Source organism: Ceratotherium simum, chromosome 13, assembly GCF_057802395.1.
Source record: "Ceratotherium simum simum isolate JZ-2026a chromosome 13, ASM5780239v1, whole genome shotgun sequence".
NCBI lineage: Eukaryota > Metazoa > Chordata > Mammalia > Perissodactyla > Rhinocerotidae > Ceratotherium > Ceratotherium simum.
Genome location: NC_141912.1, coordinates 34596322 through 34622651, shown reverse-complemented (window position 1 = coordinate 34622651; position 26330 = coordinate 34596322). Strand labels below are relative to the sequence as shown.

At 38.0% G+C, this 26330-nt stretch overlaps 1 protein-coding gene across 1 annotated transcript in view; it reads right to left on the bottom strand.

Annotated features, from left to right (window-relative positions):
• Positions 1–13235, bottom strand: part of LOC106800891 (DLA class II histocompatibility antigen, DR-1 beta chain-like) — a 35051-nt gene extending 21816 nt beyond the window's left edge. The window contains exon 1 of the mRNA XM_087437817.1: positions 13127–13235. Within this exon, the coding sequence (XP_087293943.1) occupies positions 13127–13235 (109 nt within the window). The remainder of the gene's footprint in view (positions 1–13126) is intronic.
• Positions 13236–26330: the final 13095 nt, after the last annotated feature.

Sequence of the window (26330 nt, the reverse complement as noted above, 5' to 3'; positions counted from 1 at the left end):
AGACTGGAAAACAATATTTTAAAGATGTCTATTCTCCCCGTATTGCCTATAGGTTTTGCACAATCTCAAACAAAATCCCAGAAGAGATTTTATTCCTGGTGGAAATTGACAAGGTGATTCTAATATTTATCTGGAAATGCAAAATCGTAGGATCATTGGCCAAAAATAGCTAATGCAACCTTGAAGGCGTGTATCAAAGTTGGAGGACTTATACTACCAAGTATCAAGACAAATTTAAAAAGCTACAATATCTGACGCTGTATTCTTATTGCAAAGATAAACAAGTGGAACAATAGAATAGAATAGAATTCAGAAACAAATCCTCATAGACATAATTAACTGATTATGGTAAAAGAGACATTGTGCCGTGATGAAGTAGTTGTCTTTTAAATCAATAATGCTTGTTCAAGGTAGTATCTATAAGGAAAAATAATGAATCTTGAACCTTATCTTGCAACTATCCAGAAACCAATTCCTGATGGATTGTGCTTCTTAATGTAAATAGTAAAATAATAAACCTATTAATAGAAAATAGAGAAGAATATCTTTATGATATTAGGATTGGTGAAGATTTCTCAAACCACATAACAAAATCCTAACAATAAAGGAAAAAATGTCCAATAGAAACATTAAAATTAAGATCTTTTGTTTATTAAAAAAATTCATTAAAGATAAAATTTCAAGACAAAGAGTGGGACAAGATATTTGCAATGCGTATACTCAACAAGAAGGTTCATATCCAGAATATATAAGGAATTTCTATAAATTACTCTCAAAAAGGAAGAAAACACAGTAAGAAAATGGGTAAACAACTTTAATCACTACTTAATGAAAGAAAATATTTAAATGACCAATAAACATGTAAATAGGGACACAACCACATTAATCATTGGATTAATGATATTTAAATTCACAATATGATATTTCTATCTACTCACCAGAGCTGCTATAAGGAAAAAAAGATGATATTCAGTTTTGGAAAGTATGTAAAGCAATTATAATTATTTTTTAAAAAATTATTTTATTGAAATCATATTAGCTTACAACATTGATTGTGATAAATTAAGATGCATCTTTTCTGTTTTCTATTAATAGGTTTATTATTTTACCATCTATATTAAGAAGCAGGTAGGGGCCAGCCCGGTGGCGTAGCAGTTAAATTTGTGCGTTCTGCTTCGGTGGCCGAGGGTTTGCCGGTTTGGTTCCTGGGCGCAGACCTACTCACCACTCATCAAGCCATGCTGAGGTGTTGTCCCACATAGAGCAACTAGAAGGATGTACAACTACGACATACAGCTATCTACCGAGGATTTGAGGAGAAAAAAGGAAAAGAAAGAAGAAGATTGACAACAGATGTTAGCGCAGGGCCACTTTTTCTCAAAAAAAAAAAAATTAAAAAACAAATTAGGGCTTAAAAAAAGGAAAATCTTAAAAAACAAAAAAAGAAGTGGATGTACATCACTATATATATATTTTTTTAAAGATTTTATTTATTTATTTTTTCCCCCAAAGCCCCAGCAGATAGTTGTATGTCATAGCTGCACATCCCTCCAGTTGCTGTATGCGGGACGCGGCCTCAGCATGGCCGGAGAAGCGGTGCGTCGGTGCACGGCCGGGATCTGAACCCGGGCTGCCAGCAGCGGAGCGCGCGCACTTAACCGCCAAGCCACCGGGCCGGCCCTACATCACTATATTTTAGTTTCTGTATAGACCACATTGTGTTCACTACCAACAGTCCAGTTTTTATCCATCAACCTACATATGTGCCCCTTTACTCTTTTCGCCCTTTCCACCCCCTTCTCCTCTGGTAACCATTAATCTCTTCTCCTTATCTATGTGTTTGTTTGTTTATCTTCCACATGTGACTGAAATCATATGGTGTTTGTTTTTCTCTGTCTGATTTGTTTCACTTAGAATAACACCCTCAAGGTCCATCCATGTTGTTGTAAATGGCACAATTTTGTCTTTTTTTATGGCTGAATAGTATTCTATTGTTTATTTATACCACACTTTCTTTATTGATTCATCCGTTGATGGGCACTTGGGTTGCTTCCAAGTCTTAGCTATTGTGAATAATGCTGCAATGAACATTGGAGTGCATATATCGTTTTGATTTTTTTTTTTTTGTGAGGAAGCTCAGCCCTGAGCTAATATCCGTGCTAATCCTCCTCTTTTTTGCTGAGGAAGACTGGCTCTGAGCTAACATCTATTGCCAATCCTCCTCCTTTTTTTTTTTCCCCCAAAGCCCCAGTAGATAGTTGTACGTCATAGTTGCACATCCTTCTAGTTGCTGTATGTGGGACACAGCCTCAGCATGGCTGGAGAAGCGATGCGTCGGTGTGCACCTGGGATCCGAACCTGGGCCGCCAGTAGCGGAGAGTGCGCACTTAACCACTAAGCCACGGGGCCGGCCCTGCATATATCATTTTGAATTACTGATCTCATGTTCTTTAGATAACTAACCAGTAGTGGAATAGCTGGATCCTATGGTATTTCTATTTTCAATTTTTTGAGAGATGTCTATACTGTTTTCCATAGTGGCTGCACTAGTTTGCATTCCCACCAACAGTATATGAGGGTTCCCTTTTCTCCACATCTTCCCCAACACTTTTTATTGCTTGTCTTGTTAATTATAGCCATTCTGGTGGGCATGAGATGATGTCTCATTGTAGTTTTGATTTGCATTTCTCTAATGATTAGTGATGTTGAACATCTTTTCATGTGCCTTTTGGACATCAATATATCTTCTTTGGAAAAATGTCTGTTCATATCTCTGCCCATTTTGTAATAAGGTTGTTCATTTTTTTGTTGTTGAGTTGTACAACTTCTTTATATATTTTGGAGATTAATCTCTTGTCAGATATATGATTTGCAAATATTTTCTTATGCAAAGAAAATTTGGGTTGTCTTTTCATTTTGTTGGTGGTTTCCTTTGCAGTGCAGAGTTTTTTAGTTTGATGTAGTCTCATTTGTTTATTTTTTTTTCTTTTGTTTCCCTTGCCTGAGGAGACACGGTATTTGAAAAGATACAGTAGCTAAGACAAAGATACTGCTAATTCAAAGAGTGTACTGCTTATATTTTCTTCCAAGAATTTTATGATTTTAGGTTTTACATTCAAGTCTTTCAGCCAATTTGAGTTAATTTTTGTGGATGGTGTTAAGATAATGGTCTACTTTTATTCTTTTGCGTGTAGTTGTCCAGTTTTCCCAACATCATTTATTGAAGAGACTTTCCTATCTCCATTGCATATTCTTGACTCCTTTGTCAAAGATTAGCTGTCCATAGATGTGTGGTTTTATTTCTGAGCTCTCAATTGTGTTCCATTGATCTGTGTGTCTGTTTTTCTGCCAGTACCATGCTGTTTTGATTACTATAGCTTTGTAGTATATTTTGAATTCAGAGAGTGTGATATGTCCAAGTTTGTCTTTTTTGTCAGGATCGTTTTGGCTATTTGGGGTCTTTTGTTGTTCCATCTAAATTTTAGGATTCTTTGTTATATTTCCATGAAGAATGTCATTAGGGTTCTGACTGGGATTGCATTGAATCTGTAGATTGCTTTAGGTAATATGGAACATTTTAACTATGCTAATTTAACCATGTTAATTCTTTCAATCCAAGAGCATGGATTATCTTTCCATTTCTTTATTCCTCTTTGATTTCTTTCAACAATGTCATATAGTTTTCAGTGTACAGGTCTTTCACCTTCTTAATTTAATTTATTCCCAGATGTTGTATTCTTTTTGTTGTGACTGTAAATGAAATTGTTTTCTTGATTTCTCTTTCTGCTAGTTTGTTATTAGTATACAGAAATGCAGCTAATTTTGTATGTTGATTTTGTACCCTCCAAGTTTACTGTATTCATTAATTATTTCTAATAATTTTTTGATGGATTCTTTAGTGTTTTATATATATAGAATCATGTCATCCACAAGTAGTGACAGTTTTACTTCTTTCTTTCCAATTTGGATCCCTTTTATTTCTTTTTATGCCTGTTTGCTCTGGCTAAAACTTCCAGCCCTGTGTTGAATAAGAGTAGTGAGAGTGGGTATCCTTGTTCCTGTTCTCAAAGAAATAGCTTTCAGTTTTTTACCATTGAGTATGATGTTAGCTGTAGTTTGGTTATATATGGCCTTTATTATGTTGAGGTAATTTCCTTCTATATCCATTTTATTGAGAGTTTTCATAATAAATGGGCATTGGATCTTGTCAAATGCTTTCTGTGCATGTATTGAGATGATGGTGTGACTTTTATTCTTTATTTTGTTAATGTGGTGTGTAACATTGATTGACTTGCAGATGTTGAATCACTCCTACATCCCTGGAATAAATCCCAATTGATTGTAGTGTATGATCCTTTTAATGTATTGTTGTATTTGATTTGCTAATATTTTGTTGAATATTTTTGCATCTATGTTCATCAGTGATATTGGCCTATAATTTTCCTTTTTTTGTGTTGTCTTTGTCTGCTTTTGGTATCAGGGTGATGTTGGCCTTGCAAAATGAGTTAGGAAGCATCTCATCATCTTCAATTTTTCAGAATAGTTTAAGAAGGATAGGTATTAAATCTTTTTTCAATGTTTGGTAGAACTCCCCCTCACAGTGGGGGAGGCTGTCTGGTTCTGGAGTCTGATTTTTTGGGAGGCTTTTGATTACTGTTTCAATCTCTGTACTTTGATTGGTCTATTCAAATTCTCTATTTTTCCCTGATTCAGTTTTGAGAGGTTGTATGATTCTAAGAATTTATCCATTTCTTCTAAGTTGTCCAATTTGTTGACATACAGGTTTTCATTGTATTCTCTTATAATCCTTTGTATTTCTGTCATGTCCATTGTAATTTCTCTTCTTTCATTTCCAATTTTATTTATTTGAGTCTTCTCTCTCTTTCTTAGTGAGTCTGGCTAAAGGTTTCTCAATTTTGTTTATGTTCTCAAAGAACCAGTTCTTAGTTTCATTGTCCATTCTATTGTATTTTTTAAGTCTCTTTTTCATTTATTTCTGCTGATTTTTATAATTTCCTTCCTTCTACTGACTTTGGTCTTTGTTCATCTTTTTCTAGTTCTTTTATGTATAGGGTAAGCTTGTTTATTTGAGATTTTCGTTTGTTGAGGTAGGCCTGTATTGCTAAAAATTTCCCTATTAGTACTGCTTTTGCTGCATCTCATAAGTTTTGGTATGTTGTCTTTGCATTTTCATTTGTCTCCAGTTATTTCTTGATTTCTCCTTTGATTTCTTCATTGATCCAATAGTTACTGAGAAGCATGTTGTTTAGTCTCCACATCTTTGTGACTTTCCCAGCTTTTTTCTTATAGTCTATTTCTAGTTTCATAACATTGTGGCTGGAAAAGATGTTTGATGTGATTTCTATCTTTTTAAATTTATTGAAGCTTGCCTTATTTCCCAACACATGGTCTACCTTTGATAATGTGCCATGCACACTTGAGAAGAAAGTATATTGTACTGTTTTGGGATGGAATTTTCTATACATATCTATTAAGCCCATCTGGTCTAGTGTTCCATTTAAGGCCAGTGTTTTCCTTGTCGACTTTCTTTCTGGATGATCTATCCATTGAAATAAGGGCTGTTAAGGTTCTCTACAATTATTGTGTTGCTGTCCATTTCTCCCTTTAGGTCTGTTAATAGTTGCTTCATATACTTTGGTGTTCCTGTGTTGGGCACATATATATTTATAAATGTTATGTCTTCATGGTGGAACGTAACTTTTATCGTTATATAATGCCCATCTTTATCTCTGTTTATCTTTTTTGTCTTGAAGTTTGTTTTGTCTGATATAAGCATGGCTACACCTGCTTTCTTTTGCTTGTCATTTCCTTGGAATAGCATCTTCCATAGATTCACTCTGAGCCTATGTTTATCTTTAGGGCTGAGATGTGAGTCTCCTGGAGGCAGCATATTGTTGGGTCTTGTTTTTATTTACTTATTTGTTTGTTTGTTTGCTTATTTTTGTGAGGAGGATTGGCCCTGAGCTAACATCTGTTGCCAATCTTCGTCTTTTTGCTTGAGGAAGATTGTCCCTGAGCTAAAATTACCAGCAATTTTCCTCTATTTTGTATGTGGGATGCCACCATAGCATGACTTGATGAGTGGCATGTAGGTCTGAACCTGGGATCTGAACCTGCAAACTGCAAACCCTAGCCACTGAAGCAGAGTGTGTGAACCCAACCACCACGCAATGGGGCTGGCCCCTTGGGTCTTGTTTTTTAATCCATCCAGCCACCCTTTGTCTTTTGATTGGTGAATTAAATCCATTTACATTTAGAGTAATTAGTGATTTATGAGGGCTTACTACTGCCATTTTATCTTTTGTTTTCTGATTTTTCTACATACCCTTTGTTTCTTTTTCCTTGCATTTCTGACTGCCATTTCAGTTTCATGGTTTTCTGTGATGTTTTTCTCTGTTTTCTCTTTATCTATGATTTGCAACTCTGTTCTGATTTTTTGTTTTGTATTATCATGCAGTTTGTATAAAACATCTCACAGAGGACTATCTCATACACAAGATTTTTTTATACAAACCTCAAGGTAACCACTAAACAAATAATCAAAACAAAATCACATATGATAAACAAAGAGAAAACTAGAAGAGTCATAAGATGGAACAACCAAACTGAATTGGCAGTCCAAAACAAATGGGACAAGAAACAAAGGAAATGCAAAAGAATTGGAAAATAAGTGACAAAACAGCAATATTAAGCCCTCATATATCAATAATTACCCTAAATGTAAATGGATTGAACTCTCCAATCAAAAGATACAGAGTGGCAGGATGGATTAAAAAGCAAGACCCCACAATATGCTGCCTCCAGGAAACATATCTCAGCTCTAAAGACAAGCACAGGCTCAGAGTGAAAGGATGGAAGACAATACTCCAAGCTAATGGCAAACAAAAGAAAGCAGGTGTTGCCATACTCATGTCAGACAAAGTAGACTTCAAGATAAAACAGGTAATGAGAGACAAAGAGGGGCAATATATAATGATAAAAGGGACACTCCACCAAGAAGACATATCAATTATAAATATATATGCATCCAACATAGGAGCACCAGAGTACATAAAGCAACTATTAACAAACCTAAAAGGAGACATTAACAACAACACAATAATAGTAGGGGATCTTAATACCCCACTTATATCAATGGATAGATCATCCAGACAAAAAGTCAATAAAGAAATAGTGGACTTAAATGAAAAACTGGATGAGATGGACCAAGTAGACATATACAGAGCACTCCGTCCAAAAACAGCTGACTACACATTCTTTTCAAGCGTGCATGGAACATTCTCAAGGATAGAACATATGTTGAGAAACAAAGCAAGCCTCAATACATTTAAGAGGATTGAAATCATAACATGCATCTTTTCAGATCATAATGCTATGAAACTGGAAATCGACCACGAAAAAAAACTGGGAAAGTGACAAAGATGTGGAGATTAAACAACGTGCTACTGAACAACTAATGGATCATTGATGAAATTAAAGGAGAAATCAAAAATTTCTGGAAACAAACGAAAATGAAAATATGTCATACCAAATCATATGGGATGCAGCAAAAGCAGTCCTGAGAGCGAAATGCATAGCAATACAAGCCCACCTTAACAAACAAGAAAAAGCCCAAATAAGCAACCTTAAATTACACCTAACAGAACTAGAAAAAGAAGAACAAAGCCCAAAGTCAGCTGAAGGAGAGAAATAATAAAAATCAGAGCAGAAATAAATGAAATTGAGGCCAAAAAAACAGTAGAAAGGATTAAGGAAACAAAGAGTTGGTTCTTTGAGAAGATAAACAAAATTGACAAACCGTTAACCAGACTTACTAAGAAAAAAAGAGAAAAGGCTCAAGTAAATAAAATTAGAAATGAAAGAGGAGAAATTACAATGGATACCACAGAAATACAAAGGATTATAAGAGAATACTATGAGAAATTATATGCCAACAAATTGGACAATCTAGAAGAAATGGATAAATTCTTAGACTCATACAACCTCCCAAAAGTGAACCAAGAAGAAATGGAGAATCTGAATAGACCAATCATAAGTAAAGAGATTGAAATAGTAATCAAAAACCTCCCAAAAAATAAAAGTCCAGGACCAGATGGCTTCTCCAGTGACTTTTACCAAACATTCAAAGAAAATTTAATACTCATCCTTCTCAAACTATTCCAAAAAATAGAGGAAGATGGAACATTTTCTAACTCATTTTATGAAGCCAATGTCACCCTGATACCAAAGCCAGACAAAGATGATACAAAGAAGGAAAATTAAAGGCCAATATCGCTGATGAGCATAGATGCAAAAATCCTCAACAAAATATTGGCAAACCGAATACAGCAATACATTAAAAGGATCATACACCATGATCAAGTGGGATTTATACCAGGGATGCAGGGATGGTTCAACATCCACAAATCAATCAATGTGATACACCACATCAACAAAACAAAGAATAAAAACCACATGGTCATCTCAATAGACACAGAGAAGGCATTTGACAAGATACAACATCCATTTATGATAAAAACTCTCAACAAAATGGGTATAGAAGGAAAGTATCACAAGATAATAAAAGCTATTTATGACAAACCGACAGCCAACATACTCAACGGGGAAAGACTGAAAGCCATTCCTCTGAGAACAGGAATGAAGCAAGGCTGCCCACTCTCACCACTCTTATTCAACATAGTACTGGAGGTTTAGGCCAGAGCAATTAGGCAAGAAAAAGGAATAAAATGAATCCAAATAGGCAACAAAGAAGTGAAACTCTTACTATTTGCAGATGACATGATTTTATATATAGAAAACCCTAAAGAATCCATTGGAAAACTATTAGAAATAATCAACAACTATAGCAAAGTCGCAGGGTACAAAATCAATCTACAAAAATCAGTTGCATTTCTGGATACTAATAATGAACCAACAGAAAGAGAGCTCAAAAAGATAATACCATTTACAATTGCATCAAAAAGAATAAAATATCTAAGAATAAATCTTACCAAGGAGGTGAAAGACCTATACAATGAAAACTACAAGACAATATTGAAAGAAATTGATGATGACATAAAGAAATGGAAAGACATCCCATGCAAGTGGATTGGAAGAATAAACGTAGTTAAAATGTCTATATTACCTAAAGCAATCTATAGATTCAATGCAATCCCAATCAGAATCCCAATCAGAATCCCAATGACATTCTTCACGGAAATAGAAAAAAGAATACTAAAATTCATATAGGGCAACAAAAGACCCAGAATAGCTAAAGCAATCCTAAGAAAAAAGAACAAAGCTGGAGGCGTCACAATCTCTGACTTCAAAACATACTACAAAGCAATAGTAATCAAAACAGCATGGTACTGGTACAAAAACAGGCACACAGATGAATGGAACAGAATTGAAAGGTCAGAAATAAAACCACACTTATGTGGACAGCTAATTTTCAACAAAGGAGCTAAGAACATACAGTGGAGAAAGGAAAGTCTCTTCAATAAATGGTGTTGGGAAAACTGGAGAGCCACATGCAAAAGAATGAAAGTGGACCATCTGCTATCGCCATTCACAAAAATTAACTCAAAATGGATCAAAGACCTGAAGGTGAGACCTGAAACTATAAAACTCCTAGAAGAAAATATAGGCAATACACTATGTGACATTGGTCCTAAAGGAATCTTTTCAGATGACATGCCTACCCAGACTAGGGAAACTAAAGAAAAAATAAACAAGTGGGACTTTATCAGATTAAAGAGCTTCTACAAGACAAATGAAACCAGAATCAAGATGAACAGACATCCCACCAGCTGAGAGAAAATATTTGCAAAACTTATATCTGACAAGGGGTTAATCTCCATAATATATAAAGAACTCACACAACTGAACAACAGAAAAAGAAACAACCCGATCAAAAAATGGGCAGAGGAAATGAACAGACACTTCTCCAAAGAAGATATACAGACGGCCAATAGGCACATGAAAAGAGGTTCAACATCACTAATCATCAGGGAAATGCAAATCAAAACAACACTAAGATATCACCTCATGCCCATTAGAATGGCTATAATCACCAAGACAGAAAACAACAAATGTTGGAGAGGATGTGGAGAAACGGGAACCCTCATACACTGCTGGTGGGAATGCAAACTGGTGCAGCCTCTATGGAAAATGGTATGGAGATTCCTCAAAGAATTAAAAATAGAACTACCCTATGATCCAGCTATCCCACTACTGGGAATCTATCCAATGAACCTGAAATCAACAATCCAAAGAGGCTTATGCACCCCTATGTCCATTGCAGAATTATTCACTATAGCCAAGAAGTGGAAGCAACCTAAGTGTCCCTCCCCTTGATGATTGGATCAAGAAGATGTGGTAGATATACACAATGGAATACTACTCAGCCATAAAAAAAGACAAAATCGTCCCATTTGCAACAACATGGATGGGCCTGGAGTGTATTATGTTAAGTGAAATAAGCCAGAAACAGAAAGACAAAAACTATATGATCTCACTCATATGTGGAATATAAACCAACACACGGACAGGGAAAAAAAAAAGATCTCACAGAGGAAATAGTTCTTTTCGTGATAGTCTCTTACCCCAATTAGCCTATGCAGGTTCCGTTCTTTTCCTCTTCTCCTTCTATGTTTTTGTTGTGACAAATTATTCTTTTTGTGATGTGAGTTTGTGACCAAATTAAAGTGGTTATAGCTATTTTTAATGCTTTCTTTCTCTTTATCCTTTATATTATAATTAAGTTTTTGCTAACCTGTTCTGATATAGAGCTACAATTTTCTGGTTCTGTTTACTTATCTCCTTGCTCAAAGCTTTGTAAACCTTCGTTTTTTTGTTTCAGGTAGGAGGGCTCCTTTCAAGATTTCTTGTAAGGCATGTCTATTGACAATGAAATCCCTCAGCTTTTGTTTGTCTGGTAAAGCTTTTATTTCTCCATCATATCTGGAGTATAATTTCACTGGATAGAGTATTCTTGGCCGATAGGTTTTGTCTTTCATTATTTTGAATACATCATTCCACTCTCTCTTAGCCTGTAGGGTGTCTGCTGAGAAATCTGCTTAAAGCCTGATGAGAGTTCATTTGTAGGTTATTTTCTTCTCTCTGGCTTCCCTTAATATTTTTTCTTTGTCATTAACTTCGACAGTTTTAATATCATATGCTTGGAGAAGGTCTTTTTGCATTGAGGTAATTAGGAGTTCTATTAGCTTCTTGTACATGCACATCCAGTTCCTTCCCCAGGTTTGGGAAGTTCTCAGCTATTATTTCTTTGAACAAACTCTCTGCTCCTTTCTCCCTCTCTTCTTCTTCTGGGATACCTATAATCCTCACGTTACCTTTCCTAATTGTGTCAGATATTTCTCAAAAAATTTCTTCATTTTTAAAAAATCTTAGTTCTCTACCTCTTCCACCTATATTATTTCTAAGTTTCTATCTTCAAGCTCACTAATTCTCTCCTTCATAAGATCTACTCTTTTTTTTTTTTTTGAGGAAGATTGGCCCTATGCTAACATCTGTTGCCAACTTTCCTCTTTTTGTTTTTTTTCTCCCCAAAGACCCAATATGTAGTTGTGGATCATAGCTACAGAGTTTTAGCTCTTCTATGTGGCATGCCACACCAGTATGGCTTGATGAGCAATGAGTAGGTCCATACCCAGGATCTGAACTGGTGAACCCTGGGCCACCAAACCAGAATGTGCGAACTTAACCACTATGCCATTGGGTCAGCCCTGGTCTGCTCTATTTTTAATGCTTTCTACATTATTTTTTATCTCGTTAATTGTGTTCTTCATCTCCTAAATTTCTGTTTGGTTTTTCTTTAGAGTTTCAATTCTTTGATGAAATATTCCTTCTGTTCATTCATTTTATTCTAGAGCTCATTTAACTGCCTTTCTGAGTTTCCTTGTAACTTGTTGAGCTTCTTTATGATAGCTATTTTGAATTCTCTGTCAGTTTGATTGTAATCGTCTGTGACTTCAAGGTTGGTTTCTGGAGAGTTGTCATTCATTTTCTGTTCTGCTGAGTTACTGTAGTTCTTCATGGTATTTAATGACTTGTCCTCTGCTGGCGTATTTGTGGTAGTAACCATCTTTCTTATTTGGGTATAGCTTTGGTTACTTTGGTTCTGAGCTGCTTCTCATTGTATTTGAGAGCCTGCACTTTCAACTCTCCAGTGCTTCTGCTAGACGCATTGTCAGTGGCCTCTTCGTGCCGCTTGTGCCTCTGAGGTTGTTGGTGCCTTGCTGCTTACATTGTTGCTGCAGTCTCAGGTGGTGTCACCAGGCTAGAAGCACTTCTGCTGCTTCCAAGGTTGCCTCAATCCGTGTTCCTCCACTGGTTTTCCCTGGGCGGGCTCTCCCTGGACTTAGATGCTGCTGTTCCACATACCACCTGTGCTGCTACTCCTGGTTGTCTGGGCTGCTGGTTGCACTGCTGCCAGGGGTGCTGGGTTCACAGGGTTGCTGTTGGGGGCCTGCGGACTTGTATTCAACCCCTGCTGCTGGTGGAGACAGTGTTGGGGGTGCCACCACTGGGGCTTGGGTTACTGGTTCTGCTGTAGTTCCTGAAGTCTCTTATCGCAGATTCCACCTGCCACTGCTAGAGGGGAGCAGGGCTAAGCAAGGAGGATTTTTTGTTGCTGCTTGCTGTGCAGCCTCTGATCTGGTGCTAGCACATGTGTTTTGAGAACTCTGGTTAGGACGCCCTGCCCCAGCTGGGAAAATTCGAGTTTTGTATACTTTCCCCACTGTTGGAAAGACCTGGCCACTGCCAGCTAAGGGGGAGGGAGCACCCATGCTGGATCTGCTGGGAGACATTCAGGGAGCAAGCTGTGCCTGTTTTCTCTGCCCTCACCATGACTGATTGCAGGCATGCAGGCTGTAACCAACGGGAGATGGGCAGAGAGCAAGCTGCACCTGCCTTCTCTGCCCCTGCTAGGACTGCTTGTATATGAGCAGGCTGGATCCACTGGGAGACGGGCAAGGAGCAATCCCCACCTGTTTTTTCTGCTCCTGCCATGACCACTCATAGTTGCATGAGCTGGATCTGCTGGGAGATAGGCACGGAGAAAACCATGTCTACCTTCTCTGCCCCTGCCATGACCGCTCACAAGTATGTGGGCCATTGTGAGGATCCAAACCCTGGATCACTGCTGGTGGGGGAGGAGGAGGGGGCTGCTCTTCAAGTTTCACTGCTCCCTGGGGGTCCAGTCCACCCATCTTCAGAGGTATAGATGCATGGATCTCTTAGGCATCCTGTTGTGCTATGTAGGGAATCCTCTATTGGTCAACGGAGGTCCAGTTGGTTGTAACTTAGAGGGGAGAGAAAAGGGAACAACATCCTCCACTATGATGCCGACGTCACTCCTAGAATTCTTATATATTACTGGTGGGAGTGTAAATTGGTACAAATATTTTTTAAAAATTTTCCTTGGCAGAATCTACTAAAGCTGAACATGTGCATGCCCTAAGACCTAGTGATTTCACTAGTAGGTACATACCCCCCAAAATTGTGTTTATATGCTCTCCAAAAAGCATATACAATAATGGTTATAATGGAACTAGTCATGATAAATACAAACTGGCGACTATAAAATATACATCGAGAGTAAAATACATAAACAAATTTAGTAATATGTATACAATAGATATTTATGTTATGTGAACAAATACACTATTCTTGCAGCAACAACGTGGATGAATCTCACAAACATGTCTTTTAGGTGAAAGATGCCAGATACAAGTGACTACATGGTGTATGACTTCATTTATATAAGGTTCAAAACAGGCAATATTAATCCATACTGCTAAAAGTCAGAATATTGCTACTCTTGGAGTGGAAGTCACTAGAAGAGAGCATGAGGGGACTCTTGAATTTGAGGTTAATATTCCATTACTTGACATGAATGTTGGTCCAATTAATGTGTTCACTTTGTTAGCAATCATCCAACTGTACTCTTATGATTTATGCTCTAAGGCAGACAAGAAAATCATGTGTAAACTCCAGTTATGTGTAACTACGAGACAGAAAATACTATGAAGTTTGAATTAACACATAAGCAGGGAAATAAATACTCAAATCTAGCAAAGCCAAGTTTGGAGACCATGTCAGAATGGCCAGAATGACTGGAAAACAAGAGTGGAGTGGGTACTAGGGGGAATGGGCAGAGAGAAAAGCATTCTGCAATAAAAGCATTTTGTTCTGAGTAGGGAAATTAGGAAAGCAAGTCTAGGACTTAGTATACAAGTGTACTGGTTGCTGTGGAATCCAAATAAAGGAACTTGAACATAGAGAGAATCAGAGGGAATAGTTTGGGAAGGTGTTCTTTTGGGGAGTGAAGTGGTGACTTAAATCTTGGAGGCTCCCTAAGAAGTATGGTAGTACAGGGAAAAAGGAAGCAAGTAGGGGGAATTAAATTACTTTCAGAAACAAAAGGGAATTGCAAAATCAGAAGATTTATCAACCTCTTTTCCTCCCCAAAGATTCCTGTTATTAATGAAACTGCACTCACTGTACTAACAGTAGAGGATGATCTTAATTAAGAGACCTGGTAAGCCACAAACATTCTTTCCTTGACCTGCATACAACTGTTTTTGCTAGTCCAGGAAAATAGACATTTCAGAATGAATACAAAACTGCAGATGTGATCCACTAAAGATGCCATCAGATGATGCATATTTTCTCCAAAACAAGAATGAGAACAAGAACAAGAATATCAGCGACACCAGTGAAGCAGAAGAGAACAGTTAACACTGTCCCTCAAACTGAATCAGGCATTCATAAATTGAAAAAAAAATCAGATTGGAAACTAAAAACACAGGAGTTAAATGGAAAGTAAAGAGAAAGTCATGAAATGAGAGTTAACTGAACTCAGGAAAGAAAATAATAATTAAAAAAAGACAAGTTCATATTAGAAGTGAAGACTAAATCACAAATGGGTAACATAGTCAAATTAAAACACAACAAGACACATCGCAAAATGGCATAAAAAGAGTCAAGAGAATGACAATGAAATAAAATAGGTAAACAGGTATCAGTGATTGTATTGGTTTTCTACTGCTGCATAAAAGATTACCACAGACAGCAGGTTAAAATAACACACATTTACTTTCCCATAGTTTCTGTGGGTCAAAAGTCCAGTCATAACTTAACTGGTTCTTTTGCATGGGGTCTCACAGGCTGCAATCAAGGTGTGGCAAGCTTCGTTCCTCACAGGGGGCTTGACTAGGGACGAATCCACTTCCAGGCTCATTCAGGTTGTTGGCAGCATTCATCTACTCAGATGGCAGCACTCAGGTCCCTGTTTCCTGCTGGCTGCTGGCCAGGGGCCACTCAGCTCCTAGAGGTCACCTGCAGTTCCTGCTACATTGCCCTCTCCCAGGCCCTCTGACAATGTGGAGTGTACTTCAAAGCCAACAAAGAAGAGTCTGTCTCTCCAGTATGCTAAAATGAATTCTTATACAACAAAACATAATTAACGATTGACATCCCATCATCTTTGCCCTGTGACATCCTAATCAAGGGAGTGTCATCCTATCATATTTGTCATATAACATAACCTAATCAAGGATGTGACATCCCTCATCTTTGCCATATTATACTGGTTAGAAGCAAGACACAGTTCCCATTAACTTTCAGTGGAGGAGATTGTAGAAAGGCATGACTCATTGGGGGTCACCTTAGAGTGTGTCCACCCTCTGGCTCCCAATGATTCATGTCCCTCTCATGTGCAAAATACATCCATTCCAACCTGAGGTCCCTCAAAGTTTCATTCCATTACAGCATCAGCTCAAAGCCCAAAATCTCCTCATCTAAATCAGTTCCAGGTGAAGATAAGGCTCCTTATTGTAATTTGTTAAGTACAACTCCTGGAGTACAATTCTTCTCCATCTGTGGACCTGTGAAATAAGAGACAAGTTATCTGCCTCCAATACACTCAACTTACAATTATGGGACAAGCATAGGATAAGTGCTATAAGTATCCCTGTTCGAAAAGGGGGAAAATGGAAAGTATAAAAGAGTCACCGGTACATGGCAGTTCTGAATTCCAGCTGGGAAAACTCCAGCCAGAGTTCCTTGATTAGATTTCAAGGCTTGGGAATAATCCACTCTCTCACTTTCACAGGTCTGGATTGGAAAAGGCCAGCATTCCTTCCTAAAGGGTGGAACCCTGCCAGCTCTTATTTCCCTGACTAATCCTTGGTGGCTCTTGGCTCTCTCTATGTATTCTTGGTTCTGCCCTCTGAGTCATCCTTCTTTTTCATGGATGGAGCACTTGTTGGTAGCTGAGTAGTTTTATTAGACTGCTTTCTGCCAGTGGAATTTGGGAGTCTGATAGCCTCTTTTCATTTTGTACTTTCTCCCTTTAAGTCCAGGCAATAGTAGTTCTTAAAAACTTTGTGTGTCTCTGTGGATTTTTGGAGATTCATCCATTAGACAAAATCCACATCTATCAATCTTTCTGAGACAATCACTTCTCTGTGTTGGTTCCTGCTGAGATGTTTGAGGGACAACACCTGAGAGGATGGGTGAGGCACACCTTTAATCTCTGGAGAGGGTCCTCTGTGTGACTGAATTCTCCAGCCATTTGATCTTTCTGAAGCGTGTCTGCCACAGTGATACAGTGACTGATACAGAAGGCAGGCAAAAGAAGGAACAATATGTATATTGGAATCCTCAAAGAAGAGAGGAAAGAGTAAGATAAAGTTAAATGCTTTCATTTTAAACTGCTTCAATCATTGGAGGTAATGAGGGAGTGCTCTTTAAGGCAGGTGAAGAAGTACTAAGTAAGAGTTAGGAATTAGACTGCTCAGGTAATGGTCCTATAGTCATGAAAGTATAGGTGGATGGGAGAGAGAGAGAGAACAAAGAAAAAATGGATCTTTGTTCTAGCTACCTTCAATCACATAAAATTGAGAAAATATATTGAGGAAGTTCTATATAGAAACCTCCAATTGCTGCATAATAGGTGTAGAAGAGAATATAATGAAAGAAATAATAGAAGACTTTTCCTGAGCTAAGGGAAGACTTTAGTTTTTGGGTGGATAAGATTCATGCAATTTAAAGACATCAAGCAGGAATAATGAAATTGTGCGAATAGTCACATACACAGTGATGAAATTTTTTGACTACAAGATCAGAAACAAAAGAAAAATAAACAATGACAATAAAAATTGCTCTCAAAGCTTCCAGAGAGGAAATAAACAAGCTAACTGACAAATAGTTTATACATAGGACAAGAACCGGAAAGGAAACAGTTTTCTTATCTGAAATATCCCAAAAACAATGGGAAACCAGGGAGACTAACCTAATGCAAGAAGCTGAGTGTTGCAGGAAAGGTAGAGTAAGAGACAAGATTTTGGGTAGGGAGATGGAAGAGAGACAAGGAGAGGGAAGAAAATCTGAGCAGAAGCCATGAGGAGGGTCAAAAGCCATGAGAAGGGGAAAGGGATTGCTAATGAGTGTGTTATCTTAAAATCTGCCCTGTGTGGCAAAATTCTCATTGCCACAGCCGCAGAGACCTAAATCATAGTTCAAACATTTTGGAGTTTATTTTGTTTTTCTTTTGATGTAAAACTACTAAAGCACATTGATTCTACTGGAAGTTCAAGATCTCTCTTACTGTCTTAGGATATTGAAGCTGTAAGGATATTAATCGAGTTGCATACACCAACAGGTGGAGACATTGCACTTGAGAAATCCAAGGCGAGCCAAGGCTTTCCCTTCCTCTCACTTTCACAGATCTGGACTGAGAGAGACCAGCATTCCTTCCTAGTGGGTGGCAACCTGGCTAGCTTTTATTTTCCTGACTATTCCTTCCATGTTTCCAAAATATGATGCAATCTGAGACATGGTTTTGAATGTTTGAGAAGCAAAGAAGCACGAAATGGAGCAGGACTTAAAGCCTGCTTTTGCCTGAAGACCAAGGAGCTCAGTCTTTTACATGTTCCAACAGGTAAGAGATTGCTACCATAAAATTGTGTGCTTAACAGAAACCACTGCCATCGCTCTAGTGTAAGCCACTCTTCTTTTTCATGCTGAGATTTTATCATTGTCTGCTATTATCTAATGCATTCTTGATACTGCAGCAAGAGTGATATTTTATTTTATAATACATATTAAAAATTATCAGTAGTATACATATACATAGTTTAAAAATTTAAAAGTAGAGATATATTTTAGTAAAATAGGAGCCCTTCATACCTTCCCTTTACTCCAATGAAACATACACACAAAGAAAGTATCCATACATTCCTATTTTATTGGGTGATTTTAGCATGAATGGATGTGGAACTATGTCAAATGTGTTTTTTTTGTGGGGGGAAGAATCTAAGGATCAATGAATTTATAAGGATTAAAATCATACAAAGTTTGTTCACTGACCAAAATGAAATTAAATGAAATCATTGTAAAAATATATTACCAAATATCTATAAACTAAAAAGCACATCTCTTTTGAATAAAACATGGATCAGAAGGGAAGTCAAGATTGTGGCGTAAGCAGACTCTGAACTCACCACCTCCCGTGGACACAGCCAATTTACAACTACTCGTGGAAAAATTACCCCTGAGAGAGAACTGAAAACTGGATAAGAGGAACTCCTGCAACAACGGACCATCCTAACTGAGGTGGAAGAGGCAGAGACTCCCTTCTGGAGAGGAAAAACGCCGCCTTCACAAGCCGCCAGCCTGACGGCCGCCGGGAGCTGCCCACAGGTCTGCAGCCTCCCTGGAGGCCCCGGGCCCTGAGCCGGGGAGCAGCCCCACTGTGGGCATTTTCTGGAACCAGCACAATCGAGATCAGCCGCATAATATCTGACTTTGCCTGCTACTAAAACATTGGGGAGCACACCCAGGAAACCTGGTTCGTAAAGAAACTAAAATCGGCTCTTAAAGGGCCCACGAGCAAACTCACCCATTTCAGAAACCATCCTAAAATCACCAGAAAGAAAGGTGCACAGTGCTGTGGTGAAACGAAACTCACCTCATAGGCCCTGAATGCATCTCGGTGAGAGGTGAGACCTCTTCAGGGACTGGGACATTGGCGGCGGCCATTGTTGTGGCCTGGTGTGGGCGTGCTGACGCGGACATCATTGGAGTTCTCCCTGAGGCCTGCTAACCCAGGGTCTGCCCCACCCACTAGAGCACCAATTTAATCCAGCTCAGCCAGGGCAGGCAGCCCACCCTAGAGACTGGCCCCACCAAACAACAAGCCCTCAGGCAACTTGTGGGCCTGCATAGATTGGTGACTGGATTCTCTGCAGCCTGGCAACTGAGCAGACTTTAGCGGGGCAGGGTGTGCACAAGGAGCGGGTGGAGAGTGTGGGGCGGTGGCGGAGTGTGTGGGGCTCCCGCCATGGAGAGACTGGGTCCGCTTCGGGAGGTCGGGGCCCACACACGGCGCAGGACTGTGTTGACTGTGTGTGTGGACTTGTGGGCGGCAGGGCTTGTCAGCTGCAGAAGACTTGTGCTTCTCAAAGACGCACATAGGGGGTTTGCCCCACCTTCCAAAGCCTGAAACAACTGGGTGCTCCTGTGCCTGAGGCCAGCCCCACCCAGCTGCAATCCTCAGAGAGCTGACAAGAGACCTAGTAGGCTAAAGGCTTACAGCAATTGTAAGGCCCTGAGCCTAACAACCTGCTACGCTGGGGGCCTACTCACTTAAAAGAAATACTGCAACACAAATGTGGTATTAGAACTTGCAGCCAACTGTGCTGGGGCTACCCACACCTGATAAAGAGACTGAAGGGCCCACAACAACTACAAGCAGCTGAGCATTACAACAGCTGGCCAGGAGCATAACTCGGCCTCCCTGGGCACCTACAGGGAGAACAAACAGGCCACAACAGAAGGACACATGTAGCCCACATAGGGGTCACCCCTGGAACATTGAGAACTGAGGGAAGCACACGGCAGGCCTCCTAAGCCATCATTTACATAAGGTCACCTATCCAAGAGCAGGAGACGTAGCTGACCTACCTAATACGTAGACACAAGCACAGGGAAAGAGGCAAAATGAGGAGGCAAAAGAATACATTCCAAGTAAGAGAACAGGGCAAAACCCCAGAAAAGGAACTAAGTGAAACAGAAATGAGCAACCTACCCGACAGAGAGTTCAAACAAAGAGTGTTAAGGATGCTCACTGATCTGGGGAGAAGAATAGATGAACTCAGTGAGAATGTCAACAAAGAAATGGAAGATATAAAAAAGAACCAATCAGAAATGAAGAATATAATACTGGAAATGAAAAATTCATTAGAGGGACTCAAAAGCAGAGTAGAGGATACAGAAGAATGGATCTGTGAGCTGGACGAAAGACTAGAAGCAATTACCCAAGCTGAACAGGTAAAAGAGAAAAGAATTAAAAAGAGTGAGGACAGTCTAAGGGACCTCTGGGACAACATCAAGCGCACTAACACCCGTGTTATAGGTGTCCCAGAAGGAGAAGAGCAAGACAAGGGGACAGAGAATCTATTTCAAGAAATAATAGATGAAAACTTCCCTAACCTTAGGAAGGAAACAGACATCCAGGTACAGGAAGCACAGAGAGCCCCAAACAAGATAAACCCAAAGAGGCCCACACCAAGACACATCATAATCAAAATGTCCAGAATTAAAAATAAAGAGAGAATCCTAAAAGCTGCAAGAGAATGTCAAGTTACATACAAAGGAAACCCCATAAGGCTGTCAGCTAACTTCTCAGCAGAAACCTTACAGGCTAGAAGAGAGTGGCACGATATATTTCAAGTGTTAAAAGGAAAAAACTTACAGCCAAGAATACTCTACCCAGCAAGGTTATCATTCAAAATAGAAGGAGAGATCAAAAATTTCCCAGACAAGCAAAAATTAAAGGAGTTTGTTAACAAGAAACCAGTGCAACAAGAAATGTTAAAGGGACTGATTTAAGGGGAAAAGAGAAGACCACAAATAGGAAAAATTATCTATTTCCATGATAAGAATGTAATGGATACAAATGCACAAAAAAGAGGTTAGATATGATATCAAAAACATAAAAGGAGGGAAGAGGGGAGTTAAAAAGTACGGCTTTCAGACAGAGGTCAAACTAAAGTGACCATTAATTCTGTATAGAAGAAGAAAGGAACAGAGAAGGACTACTAAAACACTGAGAAAAAAAAAAAGTTAAAAAATGGCAGTAAGTACATACTTATCAATAGCTACTTTAAACGTCAATGGACTAAATGCTCCAATTAAAAGGCATAGGGTGGCTGATTGGATAAAAAAACAAGACCCATATATATGCTGCATACAAGAGACACACTTCAGACCTAAAAACACTCACAAACTGAAAGTGAAGGGATGGAAAAAGATACTCCACGCAAATGGCAATGAAAAGAAAGCTGGGGTAGCAGTACTCATATCAGACAAAATAGACTTTAAAACAAAAACTGTAAAAAGAGACAAAGAAGGGCATTACATAATGATCAAGGGAACAATCCAACAAGAGGATATAACACTTGTAAATATCTACGCACCCAATGTAGGTGCACCTAAATATATAAAGCAATTATTAACAGACATAAAAACAGAAATAGACAGTAACACAATAATAGTAGGGGACTTTAACACTCCACTTACACCAATGGATAGATCATCCAAACAGAAGATCAATAAGGAAACATTGGCCTTAAACAACACACTAGAACAGATGGACCTAGTAGATATATACAGAGCATTCCATCCAAAAACCGAAGAATACACATTCTTTTCAAATGCACATGGAACATTCTCCAGGATTGATCACATATTAGGCCACAAAACAAGTCTCCATAAATTTAAGGAGATTGAGATAATACCAAGCATCTTTTCTGACCACAGCGGTATGAAACTAGAAATCAATTATAGGAAGAAAATCAGAAAAGCCACAAATACGTGGAGATTAAACAAGATGCTACTGAACAACGACTGGGTCAACGAAGAAATCAAAGTAGAAATCAAAAAATACCTGGAGACAAACGCAAATGAAAATACGACATGCCAGAATTTATGGGATACAGCAAAAGCGGGTCTAAGAGGGAAGTTTATAGCGATACAGGCCTATCTCAACAAACAAGAAAAATCTCAAATAAACAATCTAAAAATGCACCTAAAAGAACTGGAAAAAGAAGAACAAAGAAAGCCAAAAATCAGTAGAAGAAGGGAAATAATAAAAATCAGAGCAGAAATAAATGAAATAGAGACCAAAAAAACAATAGAAAAAATTAATAAAACCAAGAGCTGGTTCTTTGAAAAAATCAACAAAATTGACAAACCTTTAGCTAGGCTCAGCAAGAAAAAAAGAGAGAAGGCACAAATAAGTAAAATCAGAAATGAAAGAGGAGAAATTACAACAGACACCTCAGAAATACAAAAGATTATAAGGGAATACTATGAAAAGCTATATGCCAACCAATTCGACAATCTGGAAGAAATGGATAAATTCTTAGAATCATACAACCTTCCAAAACTGGATCAAGAAGAAGTAGAGAATTTGAATAGACCACTCACCAGTAAGGAGATCGAAACAGTAATCACAAACCTCCCCCAAAATAAAAGTCCAGGACCAGACGGCTTCCCTGGTGAATTCTACCAAACATTCAAAGAAGACTTAATACCTATCCTTCTCAAACTCTTCCAAAAAATTGAGGAGGGGGAGAAGCTCCCTAACTCATTCTACGAAGCTGACATCACCCTGATACCAAAACCACAGAAGGACAACACAAAAAGAGAAAATTACAGGCCAATATCACTGATGAACATCAATGCAAAAATCCTCAACAAAATGCTAGCAAATCGCATACAACAATACGTTAAAAAGATTATACACCATGATCAAGTGGGATTTATTCCAGGTATGCAGGGATGGTTTAACATTTGCAAATCAATCAACATAATACACCACATTAATAAAATGAAGAATAAAAATCACATGATCATCTCAATAGATGCAGAGAAAGCATTTGACAAGATCCAGCATCCATTTATGATAAAAACTCTGAATAAAATGGGTATAGAAGGAAAGTACCTCAACATAATAAAGACCATATATGAGAAACCCATGGCTAATATCATCCTCAATGGTGAAAAACTGAAAGCTATCCCTCTAAGAACAGGAACCAGACAAGGATGCCCACTCTCACCACTCCTATTTAACATAGTACTGGAAGTCCTAGCCAGAGCAATCAGGCAAGAGAAAGAAATAAAAGGGATCCAAATTGGAAAGGAAGAAGTGAAACTGTCACTATTTGCAGATGACATGATTTTATATCTAGAAAACCCTAAAGAATCCACCAGAAAACTTTTAGAAGTAATAAACGAGTAAGGTAAAGTTGCAGGATACAAAATCAACATACAAAAATCAGTTGCATTTCTGTACACTAACAACGAAGTAGCAGAAAGAGAAATTAAGAATACCATCCCATTTACAATTGCAACAAAAAGAATAAAATACTTAGGAATAAACTTAACAAAAGAGGTGAAAGATCTGTACACCGAAAACTATGAAACATTTCTGAAAGAAATTGAAGAAGACACAAAGAAATGGAAAGATATTCCGTGCTCTTGGATTGGAAGAATTAACATAGTTAAGATGTCCATACTTCGTAAAGCCATCTATAGATTCAATGCAATCCCTATCAAAGTTCCAACAACATTTTTCACAGAAATAGAACAAAGAATCCTAAAATTTATATGGAACAACAAAAGACCCCGAATAGCTAAAGGAATCCTGAGAAAAAAGAACAAAGCTGGAGGTATCACACTCCCTGATTTCAAAATATACTACAAAGCTATAGTAACCAAAACAGCATGGTACTGGCACAAAAACAGACACACAGATCAATGGAATAGAATCGAAAGCCCAGGAATAAACCCACACATCTATGGACAGCTAATCTTTGACAAAGGAGCCAAGAACATACAATGGAGAAAAGAAAGTCTCTTCAACAAATGGTGTTGGGAAAACTGGATAGCCACGTGCAAAAAAATGAAAGTAGACCCTTACCTTACACCATACACAAAAATTAACTCCAAATGGATTAAAGACTTTAATGTAAGACCTGAAACTATGAAACTTCTAGAAGAAAACATAGGCAGTACGCTCTTCGACATCGGTCTTAGCAACATCTTTTCAAACACCATGTCTGACCGGGCAAGAGAAACAATAGAAAAAATAAACAAATGGGACTACATCAAACTAAAAAGCTTCTGCACAGCAAAGGAAACCATCAACAAAACGAAAAGACAACCTAACAATTGGGAGAAGCTATTTGCAAACCATACATCTGATAAGGACTTAATCTCCAAAATATATAAAGAACTCATGCATCTCAACAACAGAAAAACTACCAACCCAATTAAAAAATGGGCAAAAGACCTGAACAGACATTTCTCCAAAGAAGATATACAGATGGCCCACAGACACAAGAAAAGATGTTCAAAATCACTAACTATCAGGGAAATGCAAATCAAAACTACAATGAGATATCACCTCACGCCCGTCAGAATGGCTATAATTAACAAGACAGGAAACAACATGTGTTGGAGAGGATGTGGAGAGAAGGGAACTCTCATACACTGCTGGTGGGAGTGCAAACTGGTGCAGCCACTATGGAAAACAGTATGGAGATTCCTCAAAAAATCAAGGATAGAACTACCATATGATCCAGCTATTCCACTGTTGGGTATTTATCCAAAGAACTTGAAAACACCAATTTGTAAAGGTACATGCACCCCTGTGTTCATTGCAGCGTTATTCACAATAGCCAAGACTTGGAAGCAACCTAAGTGCCCATCAAGGGACGAATGGATGAAGAAGATGTGGTATATATACACAATGGAATACTACTCAGCCATAAGAAACGATGAAATCCAGCCATTTGTGACAACGTGGATGGACATTGAGGGTATAATGCAAAGTGAAATAAGTCAGAGGGAGAAGGTCAAATACCGTATGATTTTCTTCATTAAGTAGTAGATAATAACAACAATAAACAAACCCATAGAGACAGAGATTGGATTGGTGGTTACCAGAGGGGAAGGGGGGAGGGAGGAGGGAGAAAGGGATAATTCGGTACATGTGTGTGGTGATGGGTTGTAATTAGTATTTTGGTGGTGAACATGATGTAATCTATGCAGAAATAGAAGTATAATGATGTACACCTGAAATTTACAATGTTATAAACCAATCTTACTGCAATAAACAAACAATTAAAAACAAACAAATGAACAAAAAACATACTGGTAAAAACATGGATCAGAGGAGAAATCAAAAGAGGATTTATAAAGCATTTGAAGATGAATGAAATAAAACATAATATACCACATTTTATGCAATGCATCTAAAGCAGTGTCTCAATGGACAATCACAGTGTTAAATGCTCATACTAGAAATAAAGAAAGATCTCAAATGGAGTAAGAGTCTACCTTAAGAAACTGGAAAATTGAATAACAACTTAAGCCCAAGCTAAGCAGAAGAACAGAAATATTAAAGATCAGAGTAGGAATCAATGTCATGAAAATCTGAGAAACCATTGCGAAAATCAATGAAACAAAAATGTAATTGTTTGAGAAGATCGCTATAATTGATCAACATCTAGTGAGACTGATCAGGAAAGAAAGAGAGAAAACACAATTTACCAATATCAAGAATGAGAGAAAGGACATCACTACGCATTGTGTAGAAATTAAAATTATAATAAAAGATTACAAAAAAACTTTATCCTTATAAATTGGGCCACTTAGATGAAAAGCGAAAACTCCTTGAAAAACATATATTATAAGAAGTCACTCAAGATAATGGAATAACCTAAAATAGCCCTATATCTAATAAAGAAATTGAATTTATAGCTTAAAACCTTCCCACAAAGTAAACTCCAGGCCCAGGTGTTTTCACTGGCAAATTCTTCCAAGCATTTAAGGAAGACATAACACCATTACATAAATTGTTGCAGCAAATAGAAGAGGAAAAAATACATGCCAACTCATTCTATGATACCATCATTATCTGTATACCAAAATCAAAGACATTACAAGAGGAGAATCCTCTGATCAATATTGATCAGATCAATATTCCTCATGAGCACAGATGCAAAAATTCTTAACAAAACTTTAGCAAATCAAATCCAAAAATATAAAAAAAGAATAACGAAGCATGACCACGGGGAGTGTCTACAAGGAATGCAAGATTGTTTTAGCATTCAAAAATCAATCAATGTAATTCATCACATCAGACAAACACGCACACACAAATTATCCACTCAGTGCAATAAATGCATTTGACAAAATGTAACTCCTATTCATGATAGAAATTCTCAGCA